The 18,622-nt window shown below is 41.5% G+C and overlaps 1 protein-coding gene across 1 annotated transcript in view; it reads left to right on the forward strand.

The window, feature by feature from the left end:
* gcn1 (GCN1 activator of EIF2AK4) overlaps window positions 1-17,814 on the forward strand; it is a 35,582-nt gene extending 17,768 nt beyond the window's left edge. The window contains exons 28-57 of the mRNA XM_028458308.1: window positions 91-215; window positions 434-623; window positions 711-781; window positions 987-1,152; window positions 1,227-1,421; window positions 1,900-2,146; window positions 2,278-2,399; window positions 2,512-2,626; window positions 2,916-3,095; window positions 3,230-3,450; window positions 3,525-3,593; window positions 3,931-4,069; window positions 4,592-4,788; window positions 5,357-5,499; window positions 5,580-5,697; window positions 6,755-6,970; window positions 7,101-7,265; window positions 7,665-7,826; window positions 7,904-7,996; window positions 8,076-8,219; window positions 8,337-8,606; window positions 8,813-8,926; window positions 9,525-9,755; window positions 9,834-10,027; window positions 11,144-11,258; window positions 11,337-11,433; window positions 12,314-12,462; window positions 15,158-15,268; window positions 15,460-15,678; window positions 17,365-17,814. Of these exons, the coding sequence (XP_028314109.1) occupies window positions 91-215; window positions 434-623; window positions 711-781; window positions 987-1,152; window positions 1,227-1,421; window positions 1,900-2,146; window positions 2,278-2,399; window positions 2,512-2,626; window positions 2,916-3,095; window positions 3,230-3,450; window positions 3,525-3,593; window positions 3,931-4,069; window positions 4,592-4,788; window positions 5,357-5,499; window positions 5,580-5,697; window positions 6,755-6,970; window positions 7,101-7,265; window positions 7,665-7,826; window positions 7,904-7,996; window positions 8,076-8,219; window positions 8,337-8,606; window positions 8,813-8,926; window positions 9,525-9,755; window positions 9,834-10,027; window positions 11,144-11,258; window positions 11,337-11,433; window positions 12,314-12,462; window positions 15,158-15,268; window positions 15,460-15,678; window positions 17,365-17,490 (4,704 nt within the window). The 3' untranslated portion in view covers window positions 17,491-17,814. The remainder of the gene's footprint in view (window positions 1-90; window positions 216-433; window positions 624-710; window positions 782-986; window positions 1,153-1,226; window positions 1,422-1,899; window positions 2,147-2,277; window positions 2,400-2,511; window positions 2,627-2,915; window positions 3,096-3,229; window positions 3,451-3,524; window positions 3,594-3,930; window positions 4,070-4,591; window positions 4,789-5,356; window positions 5,500-5,579; window positions 5,698-6,754; window positions 6,971-7,100; window positions 7,266-7,664; window positions 7,827-7,903; window positions 7,997-8,075; window positions 8,220-8,336; window positions 8,607-8,812; window positions 8,927-9,524; window positions 9,756-9,833; window positions 10,028-11,143; window positions 11,259-11,336; window positions 11,434-12,313; window positions 12,463-15,157; window positions 15,269-15,459; window positions 15,679-17,364) is intronic.
* The last annotated feature ends 808 nt before the right edge of the window (window positions 17,815-18,622 follow it).

Below are 18,622 nucleotides of genomic sequence, written 5' to 3' on the forward strand. Positions count from 1 at the left end.
TTAATGTTTCAACAAACTGAATGATATCCAATCAGGAGGCGCTGCCTAAAAGGTAGCATTGTGTGTGTGAACATGTGCTTTTGTGTTCAGGGCCTGCTGGAGATGGAATTTGCTCTTCCTACGGACAATACCGAAGAAAGTGGGTTGAGTTTGCTGCGCCGACTTTGGGTTGCCAGGTTTGACGTTGAGGAAGAAGGTCAAGCGTTAGCGAGAAGGTGACAAAAAATGTTTGTTCTTTGACAGCAGCTCCTTTAGCCTGCTGATACATGTAGCTCATAAAGCTAATGGTGTTGAGCAGCACTTTCTTCTTTACCAAAAATAAACATTAATCATCATCATCAGACATGATTTAAACGTTTCATCAATTTTGCTATTCCACCTCCCTGCTCAAAAACCACTAAGTGTTTTTTTTTATGGCTTTCCTCCTCCTCAGGCTGTGGGAGTCTCTCTGTCTGGAGTTGGTACCTGAACTTTGCGCTCTGCTGATTGGTGACGTCACTCACCACGAGGAGGCCATCCGGTCAGCTGCAGCTGAAGCCCTGTCCAGCGCCGTCTCCCAGTACAAAGACCAGTCAGCCACCGTGCTCGGACAGCTCACTGAGATCTACCACCAGAAGCTCTATGTAAGACCCGAAGCATCCAGAGTTCTGATGACAGTCAGAGAGGAGGAACTAATTCTCTTAATCAATGTTGTGTTGGGTTTCCTACAGAGGCCGCCTCCTGTGCTGGATGCTCTGGGCAGAGTCATCTCTGAAGCTCCACCAGACCAGTGGGAGGCCAGGTAGAAGACACCAGTACAAGTTCAAGGGTTGGCAGGTTTAGTGCACTTCCATGTGCGGTTGAAATAAGTTTAAGACTGACTGACTCGAGATGTGCATAGTTTTTGGAAGTTAGATATAACAGCCTAAACATATCGCAGCAGGACTACAGAAAAATGTTGATGTCTTTTCCGTTTAATTGGAGTTTTCCTCATCTGTGTTCTTCAGGTGTGGCATCGCTCTGGCCCTGAACAAGCTCTCTCAGTATTTGGATGAATCTCAGGTCACTCCTCTGTTCCTGTTCTTTGTACCTGATGCACTGAACGACCGACACACTGAGGTGCGGCGTTGCATGCTGGACGCGGCGCTGTCTGCACTCAACACGCACGGGAAGGTACAGTTTACACCTTTGATAGACGTGCTCTGGGGTTGGTGTGCAGCCATGGTTTCATCTCTGTTCTCTGTCAGGACAATGTGAGCTCATTGCTGCCGGTGTTCGAGGAGTTTCTGAAGAACGCGCCGCAGGACGCCAGCTACGACTCCGTGCGTCAGAGTGTGGTCATCCTCATGGGCTCTTTGGCTAAACATCTGGACAAAAGTGACCCCAAGGTCAAACCCATCGTGGCCAAACTCATCACGGCGCTCTCAACACCTTCACAGCAGGTGGGCAACTTACTGTTTCTCCCATTCTTCAATCTGATCTCTACAGAAGGTGGCTCATCTTCACGATCATGTTTGTTCATCAGATCTGCCAACCTGTAACTGGTCTGAAGATAATACATTTGAGATGTTATTTATGTGAGATAAGGTTAAAGAATAGGAAGAAATCTGCAATGGATTAGCAAAGTTCATGATAAAGTCAAATTAAGCACAAAATGTTTTTTAGCTTATTTTTTTCTGCATTCATTGTGCATTGGTGGATTTAAACTAATGCTGTTTGACCACTGATTTAAGAAAGCCTTTCACGTTGACCATCTGATCTACTTGTAAACAGTAGTAGATCAAAGCAGGATGGGATGAAAGACAGAGGGTTTAACCTAAATATCTTTTACTCGAGACAACTTTACAACCAAAAAATCTAAACAGTGTTCTAAGTCCCTGTGTTTTTTACTTGAGTCTGTGATGTTTGTTTCTTCAAAAGGTCCAGGAGTCGGTGGCTGGCTGTTTACCTCCGCTGGTTCCAGCCATCAAGGAGGATGCTGCAGGCATCGTCAGAAACCTGCTGCAGCTGCTGCTTGAGAGCGATAAGTATGCAGAGAGGAAGGGAGCGGCGTACGGCCTGGCCGGGCTGGTCAAAGGACTCGGCATCTTGGCGCTCAAACAGCAGGACATCATGACCACGCTGACGGACGCCATCCAGGATAAGAAGAACTTCAGGCGCAGAGAAGGTCAGTGATGGTTGGATTCATTGGGGAGATGAAAATAAATAAATGCAATGAACGTCGTCTCCTCCATAACTTTCACAGCTTTTACTCACAGTCTGATAACTAAGCACCTTCATTCTCTGTTTCTGTTACAGGAGCTTTGTTTGCCTTCGAGATGTTGTGTAACATGTTGGGCAAGCTGTTTGAACCATACGTGGTCCATGTTCTGCCGCACCTCTTACTCTGCTTTGGAGATGGGAATCAGTATGTTAGAGAGGTAAGAGAGCCACTGTGTTCACTACAATAATGATGACCCCTAATAACATGCTTATTTTACCCTTAAAACTCTAATTTCCCATAACCTTCTGAGCACTGTTTATTTACCACAGGCTGCAGATGATTGTGCCAAAGCTGTGATGAGAAACCTGAGTGCCCACGGAGTGAAGCTGGTCCTGCCCTCCCTGCTCGTAGCTCTGGAGGAAGAGTCATGGAGGACAAAAGCAGGTAAAGAGCAGTTTTAACCTCGAGGTTAACAAAGGGCTGAAATACTCTCTTGGACACTGAACTACAGTGTAGCTGAGTCTCTTAGTAGGAAGCACGGTTACTTGTCCATATTTCAATCAGCAGGGTCATCAAGTGAATAAATTGGAAATTGGTTCTAATTTGCTTGATTGTATAGGTCGCACCATTAACTCAATTAGTGACAAATGTGGCAACTTATATGCCTAGAAATCCAGGAAGTTGTAATTTCTTCCTGTTTCCTCCCTGTGACTCGTTCGTCTCCTTCCTGCAGGCTCGGTGGAGCTTTTGGGAGCAATGGCTTTCTGTGCTCCAAAGCAGCTTTCCTCCTGCCTGCCCAGCATCGTCCCCAAGCTAACAGAAGTGCTGACCGACTCCCATGTAAAGGTGCAGAAGGCAGGGCAGCAGGCACTGCGACTGATCGGCTCCGTTATCCGTAACCCTGAGATCCTGGGTGAGTTATTGCTGTGACACACAGTAGAATCCTCCCCATTTTCCACAATCTGTGTTAGGTATAAGGGTCATGAGAGGACTGCCCTGCATCTGCTGCTATATAAATAAGATGGACTGTGATTTGTCCTCTTTCAGCCATCACACCCATCCTGTTGGACGCTCTCACCGACCCGTCCAGGAGGACTCAGACCTGCCTGCAGACGCTGCTCGACACCAAATTTGTTCACTTCATCGACGCCCCATCGCTCGCCCTTATCATGCCAATTGTCCAGAGAGCCTTCCAGGACCGCTCCACCGACACGCGCAAGATGGCCGCTCAGATCATCGGGAACATGTACTCGCTCACTGATCAGAAGGTATGAGGCACACACCTCACCGTGGAATGAAGAACGTTTACAAACCAGTGATGTAACAAGATTTTCTCTCTAAGGATCTGTCTCCGTACCTGCCCAGTGTTATTCCAGGCCTGAAGGCATCTTTGTTGGACCCTGTGCCTGAGGTGAGTTTACACACTCCCTTTTGAGCAGACATTATTACAATTGTGTACCTGGATCTTGTATACTGTATTATTTTGAACATCTCTGTTGGAGTTTCCTGTGCAGAAAGAGTCTTTTTGTTCCTTTTGTTTTCTTGTCCTTGCTCGAAAAACTAACAAATAAATTAAAAATGATTTTTTATTTAAAGAAATAATAAAATGTTAAAAAAAAGAAAATTATATATATATTAAGTGTTCTTTTAATTATCATAAATTGTTTTATTGTTCAGTATATTATATTCATTTATCTGCTCTGACTGGGTGACCTGAAGCTGTATCTGCCTGTCCTCTGCTCATTCAGGTGCGCACAGTCTCAGCCAAAGCTCTGGGAGCAATGGTGAAGGGAATGGGTGAATCCTGCTTTGACGACCTGTTACCGTGGCTCATGGAGACGTTGGCCTCTGAACAGAGCTCTGTGGATCGCTCCGGAGCTGCACAAGGTTTGGGTCCTCATCTACTTACTTTTACCATTTACTGCTCAGATCAATCTGCAACCAATCACTGTAAAATGATAATTTAAAAACTGTTTAATATGAGTTCTCATGAAAGCCAATTGGTGGTTAATGTGGATTTAATTCTGTATCTGAAGAAAAGGTTACATTTGCTGAAATGTTTCACTACTCTGTTACATTAAATACCCCGGGCATTTATTTGAAGTGTTTGTGTTTCAATTGGTCTTGTTTCTTTAACTTTCCTCAAATCATGCAAATGACATTTGAATGGCGCAACCTCACTTCATTTTACAACCTTTCAAAGACGTGAATATTTGTTTTGTCTAAAGTCCACTGTGTTGCCTTTTTGCATGTGTTTTTTGTTAAATCCTGAGAAAAGTAAGGGTATGGATTTGCTGGTAACACTTTGATAAGTGTGATCATCCACAAAAACATTTATTTGAGCACTTTCACAATTTACTCTCCCATACGAGTTGTTTGGTTGAATGGTCAGTGATTGTTCTGTTTCAGGTCTGGCGGAGGTGATGGCCGGACTGGGCGTAGAGAAGCTGGACAAGCTGATGCCAGATGTGGTGCAGACGGCCAGCAAAGTAGACATTGCTTCCCACGTCAGAGATGGCTACATCATGATGTTCATCTACCTGCCTCTCACCTTCGGGGATAAGTTCACTCCCTACGTTGGACCCATCATTCCCTGCATCCTCAAGGTACTGTAGGTTTTAAATTTTACATCAAAAATCAAAGGGTTTGTTTCTGTTCATTTACTTTGCTAATGGCAGCCATATTAGAGTAGATGGACATTTTTTTTTTATTAAATAAATTACATTTTACTGTCTGCTGGTAGTTGTAAGGTGAAAACCCTGAAGGAATGAGGTTTCTGTGGCTAAAAAACGTCTCAACATCTTCTAGAATACTTGCATTATATGTATTGCAGACGAGTGAAGGAACTTCATACTAGGGACCAGCCCCACATGTTTTGTTAGCTTAGCACATAATTGCTGGCTGAGAAATATTATTCAATATATTATCCAACCTATAATTATTTCAAAGCAGGGAAATCACAGGTGATATGATCCATCTCAACACCAACAGCATCATATGTTTGTAACATGATACCTCCCTTTACAGTTTACAAAGTGAGGTCACTTCATAATATGAGGCGGGTGATTATAACATAAGGGCTCTATGTGTACACTGAATTCATTACACAATGTTATTCTGGTGTTCAGGGTGCTGGCTGCAAGTCACAAGTAGTTCTTCCCGTTTGTCCACCAGGCTCTGGCCGATGAGAACGAGTATGTGAGAGACACGGCTCTACGAGCAGGCCAGCGAATCATCAGCATGTACGCCGAGACCGCCATCGCACTCCTGCTTCCTGAGCTGGAACAAGGCCTGTTTGACGACCTGTGGAGAATCAGGTGGGTCTCGTACACACAGCGACTTGTTATCAAGAGGAATATTTGTCTTGGTGCTGATCAGTGTTGGGATTGTTGCACAGGTTCAGCTCGGTGCAGCTGCTCGGAGACCTGCTGTTCCACATCTCCGGCGTGACAGGAAAGATGACCACAGAGACCGCCTCTGAGGATGACAACTTTGGAACGGCGGCTTCCAATAAAGTAAGAGCACATCTGGTCCAAGCTCATATGGACGAGTGGTCTTTAACCACTCTCGAGCTAAATGCGGTTCTTTAGCTCCTCTGCTGAGGCTTCATCACTGATAGAGTGAGAAGCCAGTTTCTTTCTCTCTACATGCAAGTTTTGTCCAATCGCTGCAACTTTCTTGCACTTTTGATTAATCACCGTGTATCTCTAACCATCAAGTAAGCCATCAAGACTCCTTTGTGATGTTTTTTGATGAAATCTCAACATTAAAAGAAAAGACGGTCCTTTTTGCTTCATGTTAAATATGTAAGTAAGGTGTGTTCATCTGACAGGAATACGTGATCCTTCAGTGATGGAGAGCAGAGCCACACTGCAGTTTAACTTATGCTGTTTAGTATTGACTAGACCTTATTAAGAGTTGCTCGGAGTAAAACTGGTGACGTGTGACTCGAGTGATGTTTTAAATCCATTGTTGCTTCAATTTATCTGCTGTGTTAGTTGCTTGTGATAAGAGGGTAGCCATCAGTTAAAATAGACACCAGTTTCACTAAAATGCCAGTAAAGCTCAAAACTTCTCGTGTTCCATGTCATAATTAACCACATTGGGAATGATTATTCCTCGTTTATTGTTAAACATCATTAAATAACTAAGTCTTTCGTGGTGACATTCCTCAACAATTGATATTAAGGAACTACTGTATGTTTTATAAAGTATCTGATGACAGGAGTAAGATAGTTGTAGGTGTGTTTGTTATGACTTGATTTTAATGTCCAGGCTTCAGTGATTCATGATGAGATTTTACAACAATCAGGCTGATAAACAGCACCCAGCAATGCTGAGTATTAAAGTTATACATGTGTAGGTTATTGCTCAGTTCTTGTATTTATATGTGCTGCATTGTTGGTTTCATCAGCCCCACTGTGTGTTAATATGCATTTCATTAAATTGTTGCCCTATCTCCTGTTTCCTGTTGTTTGAGGGGTGGGGCTTAAAGAGCTCTTTTGACATTGAAGGTTGTCGAGGAGGAGTTGTATCTGTCTTTTATTTATTATTCTCTCCTCCTCAACACAGGCCATCATCTCTGCTCTGGGTGGTGAGCGCAGGAACCGTGTCCTCTCCGGCCTCTACATGGGACGCTCCGACACTCAGCTGGTGGTCCGACAGGCCTCGCTTCACGTGTGGAAGATCGTGGTGTCCAACACACCCAGAACCCTGAGGGAGATTCTTCCAACGCTGTTCACACTGCTGCTGGGCTTCCTGGCCTCCACCTGCCCCGACAAGAGAACGGTAAACCAGTCTTTAACAGCACAGCCAATGATTCTAATGATGAGTGATGCACCAGTAGGGATTTTTTTTTGCAGGTGCACTATGGTATCTGTAGTAGACTGAAATGTTTAAAATGTGTCTGTGGCTTTAGATCGCTGCTCGGACGCTGGGCGACCTGGTGAGAAAACTTGGAGAGAAGATCCTCCCTGAGATCATTCCCATCCTGGAGGACGGGCTCCGCTCCGATAAGAGCGATGAGAGGCAGGGTGTCTGCATCGGCCTCAGCGAGATCATGAAGTCCACCAGCAAGGATGCTGTGAGTCACTCAGTTGTTTGAAATCCTGAAAAAGTTCAAATGTTCCCTTTAATGAATATCCAAGGTTTAAACTACTATAATAGCTATACTAAAATAGCCTTCTGGATAAATCTGGTACATTTTCTATCTGGATGTTAATGTACACTGTCCCTGTTAAATAAACCGATAAATAAATGAATTAAACACACCTATATGTGAGATTGAGAGATATTAATCAATTGATCACATATTCACTGACATATGTAGAAATGCACACTAGGAAAGAGTTAATTACTTAGCTTTAATTGTGTTCTTTACAAAGTTCTGTTTTTCTGAAGTGTGTAAAAAGTCCAAGTGAGATTAGAGAAATAAGCTTTTGTGCAGGTGTGTAAGGATAACCGCAGTCCGTTATTTTTGCAGGTCCTCGTATTCTCCGAGTCGCTGGTTCCCACCGTCAGGAAGGCTCTCTGTGATCCTCTGGAGGAAGTCCGAGAAGCCGCCGCCAAAACGTTCGAGCAGCTCCACGCCACCATTGGTCACCAGGCGCTGGACGACATCCTGCCTACGCTGCTCAAACAGCTGGTGAGGACTCGGCACTGCAGAGGAAAAGCTTAAAGCTCTCCTCCAACACTGCTGAAGGTTTGTTTCCTTCTCCTCAGGATGACGAGGACACTGCAGAGTTTGCTTTGGATGGCCTGAAGCAGGTCATGGCGGTGAAGAGTCGCTCGGTGCTGCCTTACCTGGTTCCGAAGGTAAAAGTTCAACTTGTGTTATATCTCTGTTAAGTCAACAGTGTGTGACTCTAACAGTTTGTCTCTGTGATGTTATTAGCTAACGACTCCTCCTGTAAACACGCGGGTGCTGGCCTTCCTCTCTGCTGTGGCTGGAGACGCTCTGACCAGACACCTCGGGGTCATCCTGCCCGCCCTGCTGTCGTCACTCAAAGGAAAACTGGGAACGGAGGAGGAAGCTCAGGTCAGTGAGGCTTTAAGGATAATCTTTACTCTCAGGTTTAGAGGATCAATGAATGGATGTCTAAACATTTAGAGTTTCTGAGCTTTGAAAATGCATGCTGCTTCTTCTCTTTCTCAGGAGTTGTGCAGCTGCCAGACTGTGATCCTCTCCGTGGAGGACGAGGTGGGTCAGCGCATCATCATTGACGACCTGCTGGAGGCCACGCGTGGCTCCGACCCCGGCCTCCGACAGGCTGCCGTCACCATCCTTAATGCCTATTTTGCACGCACACGCCTGGACTACAGCATGCACACACGCAACCTGCTGTCTGGCCTCATCCGTCTGCTCAACGACTCCAACCAAGACGTCCTGCTGCAGAGCTGGGACACCATTAACTCCATCACCAAGGTAGCCTCGACAAAACTATTTAATAATGATTAATACGCGAAATTGGGCATTATTTGTCTGTTTCCTACACTTTCTAGACATTAAATCCCCATTTTCTGGGTAAAAATACTGTGTAAATGTGTGATTGTCTCAAAGCATGTGAGGTATTTGTGTCGTCATTGAGCCCTGATTTTGAATTTCAAATTACTGTTGTTTCTACTGTACAGAAACTGGACGCGAGCAGTCAGCTCGCTCTGATCGACGACCTGCACAGAGATGTTCGATCAGCTGCAGCAGATGTGAAAGGTCAACATCTGCCTGGTTTCTGTCTACCTAAGAAGGTAATAGATTTACATTTGATAAATAATAATCATAAATAAATGTAATAGTGTTAGCAACATTTTGGTTATGGGGTTAAATGACATTTTATATTAATAATCAAATTTAAATTAATAATTACGATGTCCATGTTAGAAACTAATAGTACCTTTTTTAGTATTTTTATTTTGGTCTTTAAGAAAATGTCAAAAGGAGCCACAGTGTGTCTTTATAGCTTTAGAGAAAGGGTATGATATGAGTCGTCAGACTGCAGTAAGGTGTGCTGTCAGTGTAGGTTGTTGGACACTGAGGATTTAAAAAAGGAAGACATTAATTTAAAAAACTAGACATTATGTACATGATATAGAAATCCAAAGAAATTTTTGTTGTATACATAATTAGTTTTATTTCCAAGTAGTTTTAAGACAATACAAGGAATTTTACTTGGTGGATTGTAAATAACCAAACAGTGTTATAATAAAAATACATATAAATGATGAATATAAATATAAACATATATACAAGTAGTGCAGATAGTATTACAGACTAACTTTAGAGAGAGAAAATAAACAGTACATTTACTGTAAGACTTTATCCCATCATGCTCTGTGTGTTTGTAAGGGTGTGACCTGCATCCTCCCAGTCCTGAGGGAGGGCGTCCTCACTGGAAGTCCTGAGCAGAAGGAGGAGGCGGCCAAAGCCCTTGGAGCGGTCATCAAACTGACGTCTGCCGAGGCTCTACGACCTTCAGTCATCAACATCACTGGACCTCTCATTAGAATCTTGGGCGACCGATTCACATCGACGGTGAAGACGGCTCTGCTGGAAACTCTGACTCTGCTGCTGGCGAAGGTCTGAGGCGTCGTTTCCGCTCAGAAACACTTCCTCTTCCTTCACTGATGACCTCTGACCTCTGCGTTGCTCTTGCAGGTTGGCATTGCTCTGAAGCCCTTCCTGCCTCAGCTACAGACCACATTCCTGAAGGCGCTGCAGGATTCCAGTCGAGCTGTCAGGCTGAGGGCGGCCGAGGCTCTGGGACAACTGGTTTCCATCCACACCAAGGTCGACCCGCTTTTCACTGAACAGCTGGCCGCCATCCGCAATGCAGAGGACTCTGGAGTCAGGTGGGCTTTACATCCAACGCAGAAACCAAGATTATTACTTGGGCTGTCACTTTAACGCATTAATTGCGATTAATTAATTACAGTTTAAAAAAAATAACACAGTTTATTGCTTTTTTTTTTTGCACTCTAAACAACGTGGAAACTTTTTCATTCAAGAGTTCCCGATATACCCATAATACTGATGCACAGACTACAATACAGCTTTGTTTGTGTTAATTTTGGCTTTTAAAAACACTGGATGGAAAACTAAAGCCTAGTTGTGTGCAAATTGTGCAAAAAAGAGTTTGCCTTATCACCAGAGCTTTGTAGCCTCTGCTACCACCTCAATGCTAAACACGTAGCAGCTAGCATGGACCGCTAGTGCGTACACTCGGCCAGTACAAAGCAATATGACGCATGTCGTGGGACGAGTTTCAAAAACAGTGGAATGTAAATGTCTACTCTTGCATCTGTTTAAGACTGTTAAAAAGAAACAATTTATTGCTTCATCAAACCACTTTGTTATATAATCAGTGTTTTGATCTGCCACAATAATATAATTTAAATTAAAATACCTCAATTTGAGGGCGTTTTGCAGCAATTTTTAGGTGCGATTAAAGAGATTAGTTAGATTAATTAAGCACACAATTTTATTAATCTCTTGACTAATTATTACATAATTTTTCAGCATATAAATCAAGATATTTTAATCTAAATTGAGGCTGCGACTTATACATCAATACTTATTAGTGAGGGCGGGGGCAGAGAGTCGGTGCAGAGGAATTTGTGTCAGAGAATGATTCAGTTAGGGAGGAGAAGATAAAGTTGCGACTCTTAAAACTACTTCAGTGCAAAATCCGTTTTAAAATAAAGCTACATTGGTATAATAGATAATGTTGTTTTCTATATGGCGTATGAGAAAATGACTCAGCACTGAGTCTTCCAGTTTGATAAACACAATGGAGTATAAAGTGCTTTTGCAACAACAAAACATTTATTGAAATACTATTTTGCTGAGCATTATATGAACTAATGGGTAGACTTAAAATAAGTTTTCTGATATAGGGTGAAATTGTATTGCCAGTTTTGTCTGCAGCCTTTTTAAACTCCACGTGTGTGTGTGCGTTTTTCTCACAGGGAGACGATGCTCCAAGCTCTGAGGTTTGTCATCCAGGGGGCCGGATCTAAGGTGGACCCTGCCATTCGCAAAACCATCACCACCACACTGCTCGGCATGCTGGGACATGATGAGGTATGACTGCAGCAGAGCATGTAGTTTTCAGCCTCCGTCACAATAAAAGACATGGAATGACTGTGTGTGTGTTTGCAGGATGCCACTCGAATGGCCTCGGCCGGCTGCCTCGGGGAGATGTGTGCCTTCCTGTCAGAGGACGAGCTGAAGATGGTGTTACTTCAACACATCCTGGGTCGGTCTACAAGAACTTTATTTTATTTCTACACCAAGTCGTATTTGTTTATTCTGCGCGTTACATTTTATTAACTACTACTGACATATGTTTTTATTTAAACCAAAGTGTATTTTGCTTCTTCTTTACCTTTGCAGTAAATCAAGCCGAACCTCATAATTAATAGATTATTGCTCAATGAAGCACAGTGCATGTTTTGGAGATGTGTTCATGATCTGCAGCCTCTTTATCACAGTACTGTGTGCAGATAAACACAACTCTTTTAAACGAAACTAAATCCAAATATTTTAAACAATGTTCGTAGTTCCCAAAACTATTAAATAATATACAAAAACTTTTCAAAATAAGAGACAATGATTACAATTTAAGGGGAGAACTTAACTTTATTCATCCAACAATCCAAAAACATGGGCATTTCTGTTTGTGGTAAAAACTTTGGAACAAACTTGATTCTAATTTAAAGTCTTGTAAAATATCAAGTGATATTTAAAAACCAATATAAACTCATTCTAATGGATTCATAGGTGCATACTGAGTAAGGAGATCACTGTCCTATTATTCTGTGTGCATGTGTTACGATATTGTTCACTATATGTGTTAGAATGCATTTGGCTGGAATGGACACGAGTTGACCACTTTGTTGAGAGTTGGTCACTGATATTAAGGAGGGTCAGGACTAGATAAGCTTATGCTTCATCCTGCCCCTTCTCAAACTGAAGGATACATAAGTGCATTTTTAACTGTATAGTGATTAGAACATCTGTATTCAATGTTTTGTTTTTGTTGTTTTGATGTTGATTCTGTTGGGAAGTTTAAGACAAATAATAAAAGAAAAATACTGTCCATTAACTCACTGATAACCTGCTCTCTCTCCTTTCAGCTGACATGTCTGGCGTGGACTGGATGGTGCGTCACGGTCGAAGCTTAGCGCTGGCCATAGCGATAAAGTCAGTCCCGGAGAAGCTTTGTGGGAAGGAGTACTGTGACACGGTGACGGACATGGTTATGGCCAACGCCACGGCAGACAGGGTAAGGTTTTCTACAGCAGAAGACATCCAGGAGGGTAATGGCAAAGATAGTCTGTACAACCTGAGTGATAGAAGAGAACTACAGAGATTAACATTTTTGGAACTGGAATCTAGAGGCTTTTTTGTTTTTGACAGTCTGTTCAACAGCTGTTTCATACTCTTTCTAACACCATAATTGAAATGGCATCTTTTCAAGGAAGCATGAAGTTGAATCTTTGCATTTCACAGTTAATGTGCTTTCTTCCACTGAGACTGTGAAGGAACTCACACCAGCAACCAGTCCTACATGTTTTGATTAGCTTAGCACAGTGGTTCCCAACCTTTTTTGGATCCTGACCCCATTTTGATATCAATAATTTCTGGTGTCCCTCAATGTTGTTACGTCTAAATATTGTCTAACTCCATTTATTTTAGTTAAAAAATGTTTAAATGCATAAAAACATACCAAACATGTAGTAACTTAGTAAAGTAAGTGGGTGTATGCAGCAAATATCTCCCCGGTGCGAGTTCGACCTGAAACTCGGCCATCGGATTCCAAATACCCCGAGTTTGTGTATCTGTTATCTACCTATAAGAGCGAGGGAGGTGTGTGTGGATGTGTGTGTGTGGAGCAAATATCTCCCCGACGTGGTGCAAGTCCGACCTGAAACTCGGTCAACGGGTTCCAAATACCCCGAGTGTGTGTATCTGTTATTTTGGAGTAATTTATTCATTTCAAAATGTTTATTTTAATTTTATTTCACTTCTGGACGGCCCCGAAATGAAACCTATTTAGCTTTTGACCTCAGGGTGTGAGGGGGCGCTAGCGCACCATCTGTTGAGAGACGACTTACGGCATCCGTCTTGATCACAGTTGAGACGACTTCCGGTATCCATTTTGAAGGCGAAACAGATGAACTGTGAATCAACTGCTATTCATCCACGTTCAAATACCCCGAGTGTGTGTATCTGTTATTTTGGAGTCATTTGGTGATGCAAAACGGTCAAAACATTAATTTTATAATTACGGCTCCCTCGGTAAGAGTGCGCTACTTCCGGTTCCGGGCTCATGACGTCACCATGTCGCAGGTTGTTTGGGTTAAAAAAAAAAAGGTCAATATTAAAAACGTTTTTGTACTGCTAAAAGTCATTAAAGTTGATATTTCATGGTTATTTAATATTATTTCCGTGATTCCAAACTTCCTTTAAATCTCTGGTCATGGACTTCACTTCCTCCTTGTCTCATGACTGTGAACAGTGGCTGTGCTGACGGACGTTAGTCGACCTTATCACAAACTATCTGGTTATTCAGACAGAGGAATGTAACGTTTTTGTGGGTCCACAAAACGGCTCTACTTTGATTATTGTTTGTTCTGCGCAAGGGTAAGTGTTCTTATATTATTCTATGTGCTAAGAAAGGATGCTAGCAGCTACAATGTAAACACACGCATGCACACACATGGCTGAGTTGCGACTTTGGTGTTGCAAAACGTTTATTTTTCGCGATACTTCCGTGTATGTAGACACACACACAGTATTTCTAATAAAAATATACTAAATGAGTAAAATAAAACAAAAAACTAAACAATATTTATACAAAAAGTACACAATTACAACAGAAATGCGAAAAAATATACAAAAATGCTTCAAAAACACACAAAATTACTCCAAAAAACATACATTACAGAAAAATACATCAAACAAAAAAATAAAAAATGAGTATTAAAAAAACAACACGTGTGTGTGTGAAGATAACGCATGGATGAGATGGATGTAGACACACACACACACACACACACACACACACACACACACAGTATTTATAATATAAATATACTAAATGAATAAAATAAAACAGAAAACTAAACAATAGTAATACAAAAATGACTCTAGAATCACACTACAATGGCAACAAAAAACAATAATTATACAAATAATGCACAAAAAGACAACTGAAAGATAAAAAATACACAATGATGACTTCAAAAACATACATTACAGAAAAATACAACAAAAATATGAAAATGACTCAAAATACACAAAACTAAATATTTATACAAAAAATACACAAAACTAAATATTTACACAAAAAATACACAAAATGACTCCTGAATCACACTACAATGGCAACAAAAACAATAATTATACAAAAAATGCACAAAAACACAACAGAAAGATACAAAATTACACATACACATATACTCCAAAAAACATACATTACAGAAAAATACACCAAACAAAAAAATATAAAAGTGAGTAAAAAAACAAACACATTTATCATGCACATGTCCCATAGAATTAAACCAGGAAAATGGCACCCACATTTTGCACCCGCAATTATACCCCTTATGCTCCCACATGAATGCATACTGCCGACGGGCACTGTACTAGTTATTATTAATAATGAGATTTATATTTTACAAAATATGAAATACAGTTGTTTTAATTTGAAAAAGAATAATAATTTGAGAAAAAAGAAATACTGATTAGAAATACTTTTGTGATTTTTTTTTTTAATTACTAGACATTTCAGATGACCCAATAGGATCATGGCCAAGGTTGAAAAACACTGGCTTAGCACATAGCGGCAAGCAGAGTCAAAGGGATTTCATACCCGAAACTGCTGCAGACTGTGTAGAGTTCAAGAATGCTCCACTTAGTTTGTGGGGCAGTGATATCCTCACTGAGTCTGCTTTTGTTGCCTTCTGCTCTTTCAGATTCCCATCACCACCAGTGGGATCAGAGGGTTGGGATTCCTGATGAGGCACTACATGAAAACAGAAGGTGGTGTCAGCGTTTTTCAGCGTTTCATCCCACAGTTCATCAAGGTAAAGAACAAAGTGGCCTTTATGATGCATCTTTCAGCCTTTCTTTGTCACTCTGTGCAGTGGCTGTTTCGTATTCTTTCCAAACACAATACATTTTCTGCATCTCTATTAAAAACTCAACTGTAATAGGACCTGATCATCATAAATGGGTATCAATTGATCACTGAACTCCCTGACGTGTGACTTTGCAGAGTCTTCAGAACCAGTCCAGTGACATCAGACTGGTGTCGGAGCACGTGCTCTGGTGGGTTTTCAGGGAGCCATCGCCGCCCGTAGACGTCAACCTGCTGAAGCCGTTGCTGAAGACCCTGCTGGACAACACCAAGGACAAGAACACCACGGTCCGAGCCCAGAGCGAGCACACCATTGTTAACCTGCTGCGACTCCGGCAGGGGGAGGAAACCATGCAGGTGAGGCCCGACGGTGCAAGTTACGCCAGCCTGTAAATGAATCCACACAGGTTGATGTGTGACACATCATTGGTTAGAGCAGTTGTAACTACTGAGGTTTGAGCATATCAAGGCCATGAATCATAGAGATGTCTTTTAATATTTATTTCTCTTCAGTCGTCAGATACTGTGAAAACTACAATGTAAAACACATACAAACATTTCAGACACAAAGCACTTTTAACAAATATGAATGACTGAAACTTGAAAGTCACAATTACTGTGTGCGCGCATCTCAAACCACACAGAATATTTCGGGGTTTTTGGACTTACCAGTTTCCTCTGCAGCAACGTAAAAATTTCCCTCTGCAGCCATATTGCATCTGATTGATTCCACAGGTACACTCTTCTGATCCTTAATAACCTGTGGTCACGTGATTAGCCTCATTCCCATAAAATAAAAAAAGTTCACATTTCAAACCATAAAAATTGAAATGCTTATGAAAACAATCACAGAAACCAAAAATCTAAAAACTCAAAATGAACTGCCTCCTGGACAGCTACAACGGTTTTGGATGAATGAGGAAGTTAACCAGAAGGGTGGGTGCGTCTCTGACTGTGAATCTGCTGCTATTTGGTGCTTTATATGTGTTGCTGATAGCAATAGTCAAAACATGCGAGAGTCTTGGTGCAGAGACCTTGGTGTTTGTTATCAGTGTGCTGTTCTGGCCTGCTTAAGGTAGTTTGACCAGTACTGACCAGTTCAGACAAGGAGAAGGAGTTCTGTACATTTCCATATTTTTATTTACTGTGAGTACAGTTCACAGATTTGGGAGAAAAAATTATAATACTTGGTCCAGTACCATAGATATTAAAGCAGTCCATTACCTTAGCTTCAATGGTGCCAGACTACACTGGTGCCTAACCACCATTGACACTAATGCAGCAGCCCTATTCTATCCTGCTGAAATCAGCTGTTTAGGAGCAGAGTAGACTAATGTAAGTAGAACGTCCATCCCCAAAGACTAGAGTAATGCTGTCTTACAGTTGTTTTGGTTAAAGGTCCAGTATTATGCTATTTTCCACCCATCTGCAAGTGTTCTTAGAACCCCAACAAAATAGTATTTGTGGTTTATTTTCCTAAATTCACCTGTTTTCTGTAGTTTTAGCAATCTGAAAAGTCACTTTCAGACCGCTTCTAAAAACAGGCCATTTTTTGGGCCTTCATGCATATGCATGAGTGTGCTTAAACACACACACACTGCTTTAACATCAGATCATCCCATAAAGGCAATACAAGGCGATATAACGGCTGCTAAAAGTGAAATCGATTGTGAGCGCTCACGTTGCGCTTCGGATTATCTATATATGTAAAGATAGTAACCTTCCGTCGCTATGTTTGTTTTACCTGTGATTTAGTTTGAGAGGGAGGAGCTCACATTATTTTGTAGGGTAGGAGGAGCGAGGAGTGTCAGGAGGAGGAGTTGCCACCTTATGAGTCATAAGGAAGGAAAAATCAAACTTGCTCATTTGGAGCTGACTTTTTACAAATCGTGGAATAGCGAGGGAGGAAACAGAACTTTTTTAACTTTGGCCCTCTGAATGAGGCTAAATGGATGTATGTCACTGTAGCAAAACCATTATGAAGTTAATTTTTCATAATACTACCCCTTTAATAGTCTGTGCTGTTTGTGTTGTCCTTCTCAGAGTATGACCTCCATCCTGGACTCTGCCAGTAATGACTTACTGTCCGAGTGTCACCGCCGCTCTTTGAAGAAAATCGCCAGCATGGCGGACTCTAATGAAGAAATCGACGACACCATCCTGACATGATGAAGGCAATCAGACGAGCTGTTGGTCCTGTTGCCTTTCCAGAGCCAGAAAACCCAGTTGGTTTTCTTCTTTCAGTGTTGTTTTAGCGGCCTTTCATCCCGTTTCTCACCGGTTCTTTTATCAGCATTCTTTCTGGAGAATGAACTGCGTGAGGACGACTCCATGCCAAATCTATTTTGATATTTTACCAAATTATTCTGAAACTCCCGTTCTTTGATTTTTATTTGGAGATTGTGTCAGAGCTGACGAGGACATATGGGGGGCTCTCGCCTTCGTCTAACGGTTGAAAAAAAGGCAAAACAACATTAAAACATGTTGATTTCATTGTGCTGTGTTTGTCTATTGTTGGATATTTATGAGTCAGAACTGGAATGTGAGGAATGTGTTTTATTTACTGAATACAAAACCATTTTAAACACTCTTGACGGCCGCATACCTCAGGTTTATCATACTGTGCTGTATCAATATTAACATAGGAGCAATATCTCATGGTTACATTGTTTACAAAATGTTACTATGAAGAGGTGAGAGTATAATTTACCAACCTTTTTTTACCTGTGATTAGTTACTGACAGAAGTGTCTCATTAAATACATTAGTATTTAGCGGTCTCACATCACGAAATAAATGCTTCATCTACCAAAGAAACTGATCAGATTCAATATGAAAGTAAAAATCTGTCTTCAGTTTAAAATTCAAGAACAACAAAAATCTTATAGCGAATAAACTTTTGGAAGTCAGTCAACCCGAAAGACAGACGAAGAGTCAGAGATCTTGAGCTTTTATTGTGACAAGACAACTGAAAAACTGACTTTTTAACATTACCCACAGTAAAGTGACCAAACTAAGTACGGCACTATGAAATACCTGTTATGCCACTAATTGGCTTGTTTGTAGTCAGATTTGCTGGCCTATTGATAATAAATAAATTTGGATCTAATACTGAACCCCTGGGGACGCCACAAACAATGACTCACCAATTGTTTCCAGTCCCATAGTTAACTTCTCGTTCAGATCAATGCTACCAATTGATCCCATACCATTCCAATTTATTGATCAAAATGTTATGATTGATCATGTCCAATGCTTTTTGAAGATCCATTAATACTCCAGCTGTGTATTGTCGAATTGAC

This window comes from Gouania willdenowi, chromosome 9 (genome assembly GCF_900634775.1).
Source record: "Gouania willdenowi chromosome 9, fGouWil2.1, whole genome shotgun sequence".
Taxonomy (NCBI): domain Eukaryota; kingdom Metazoa; phylum Chordata; class Actinopteri; order Blenniiformes; family Gobiesocidae; genus Gouania; species Gouania willdenowi.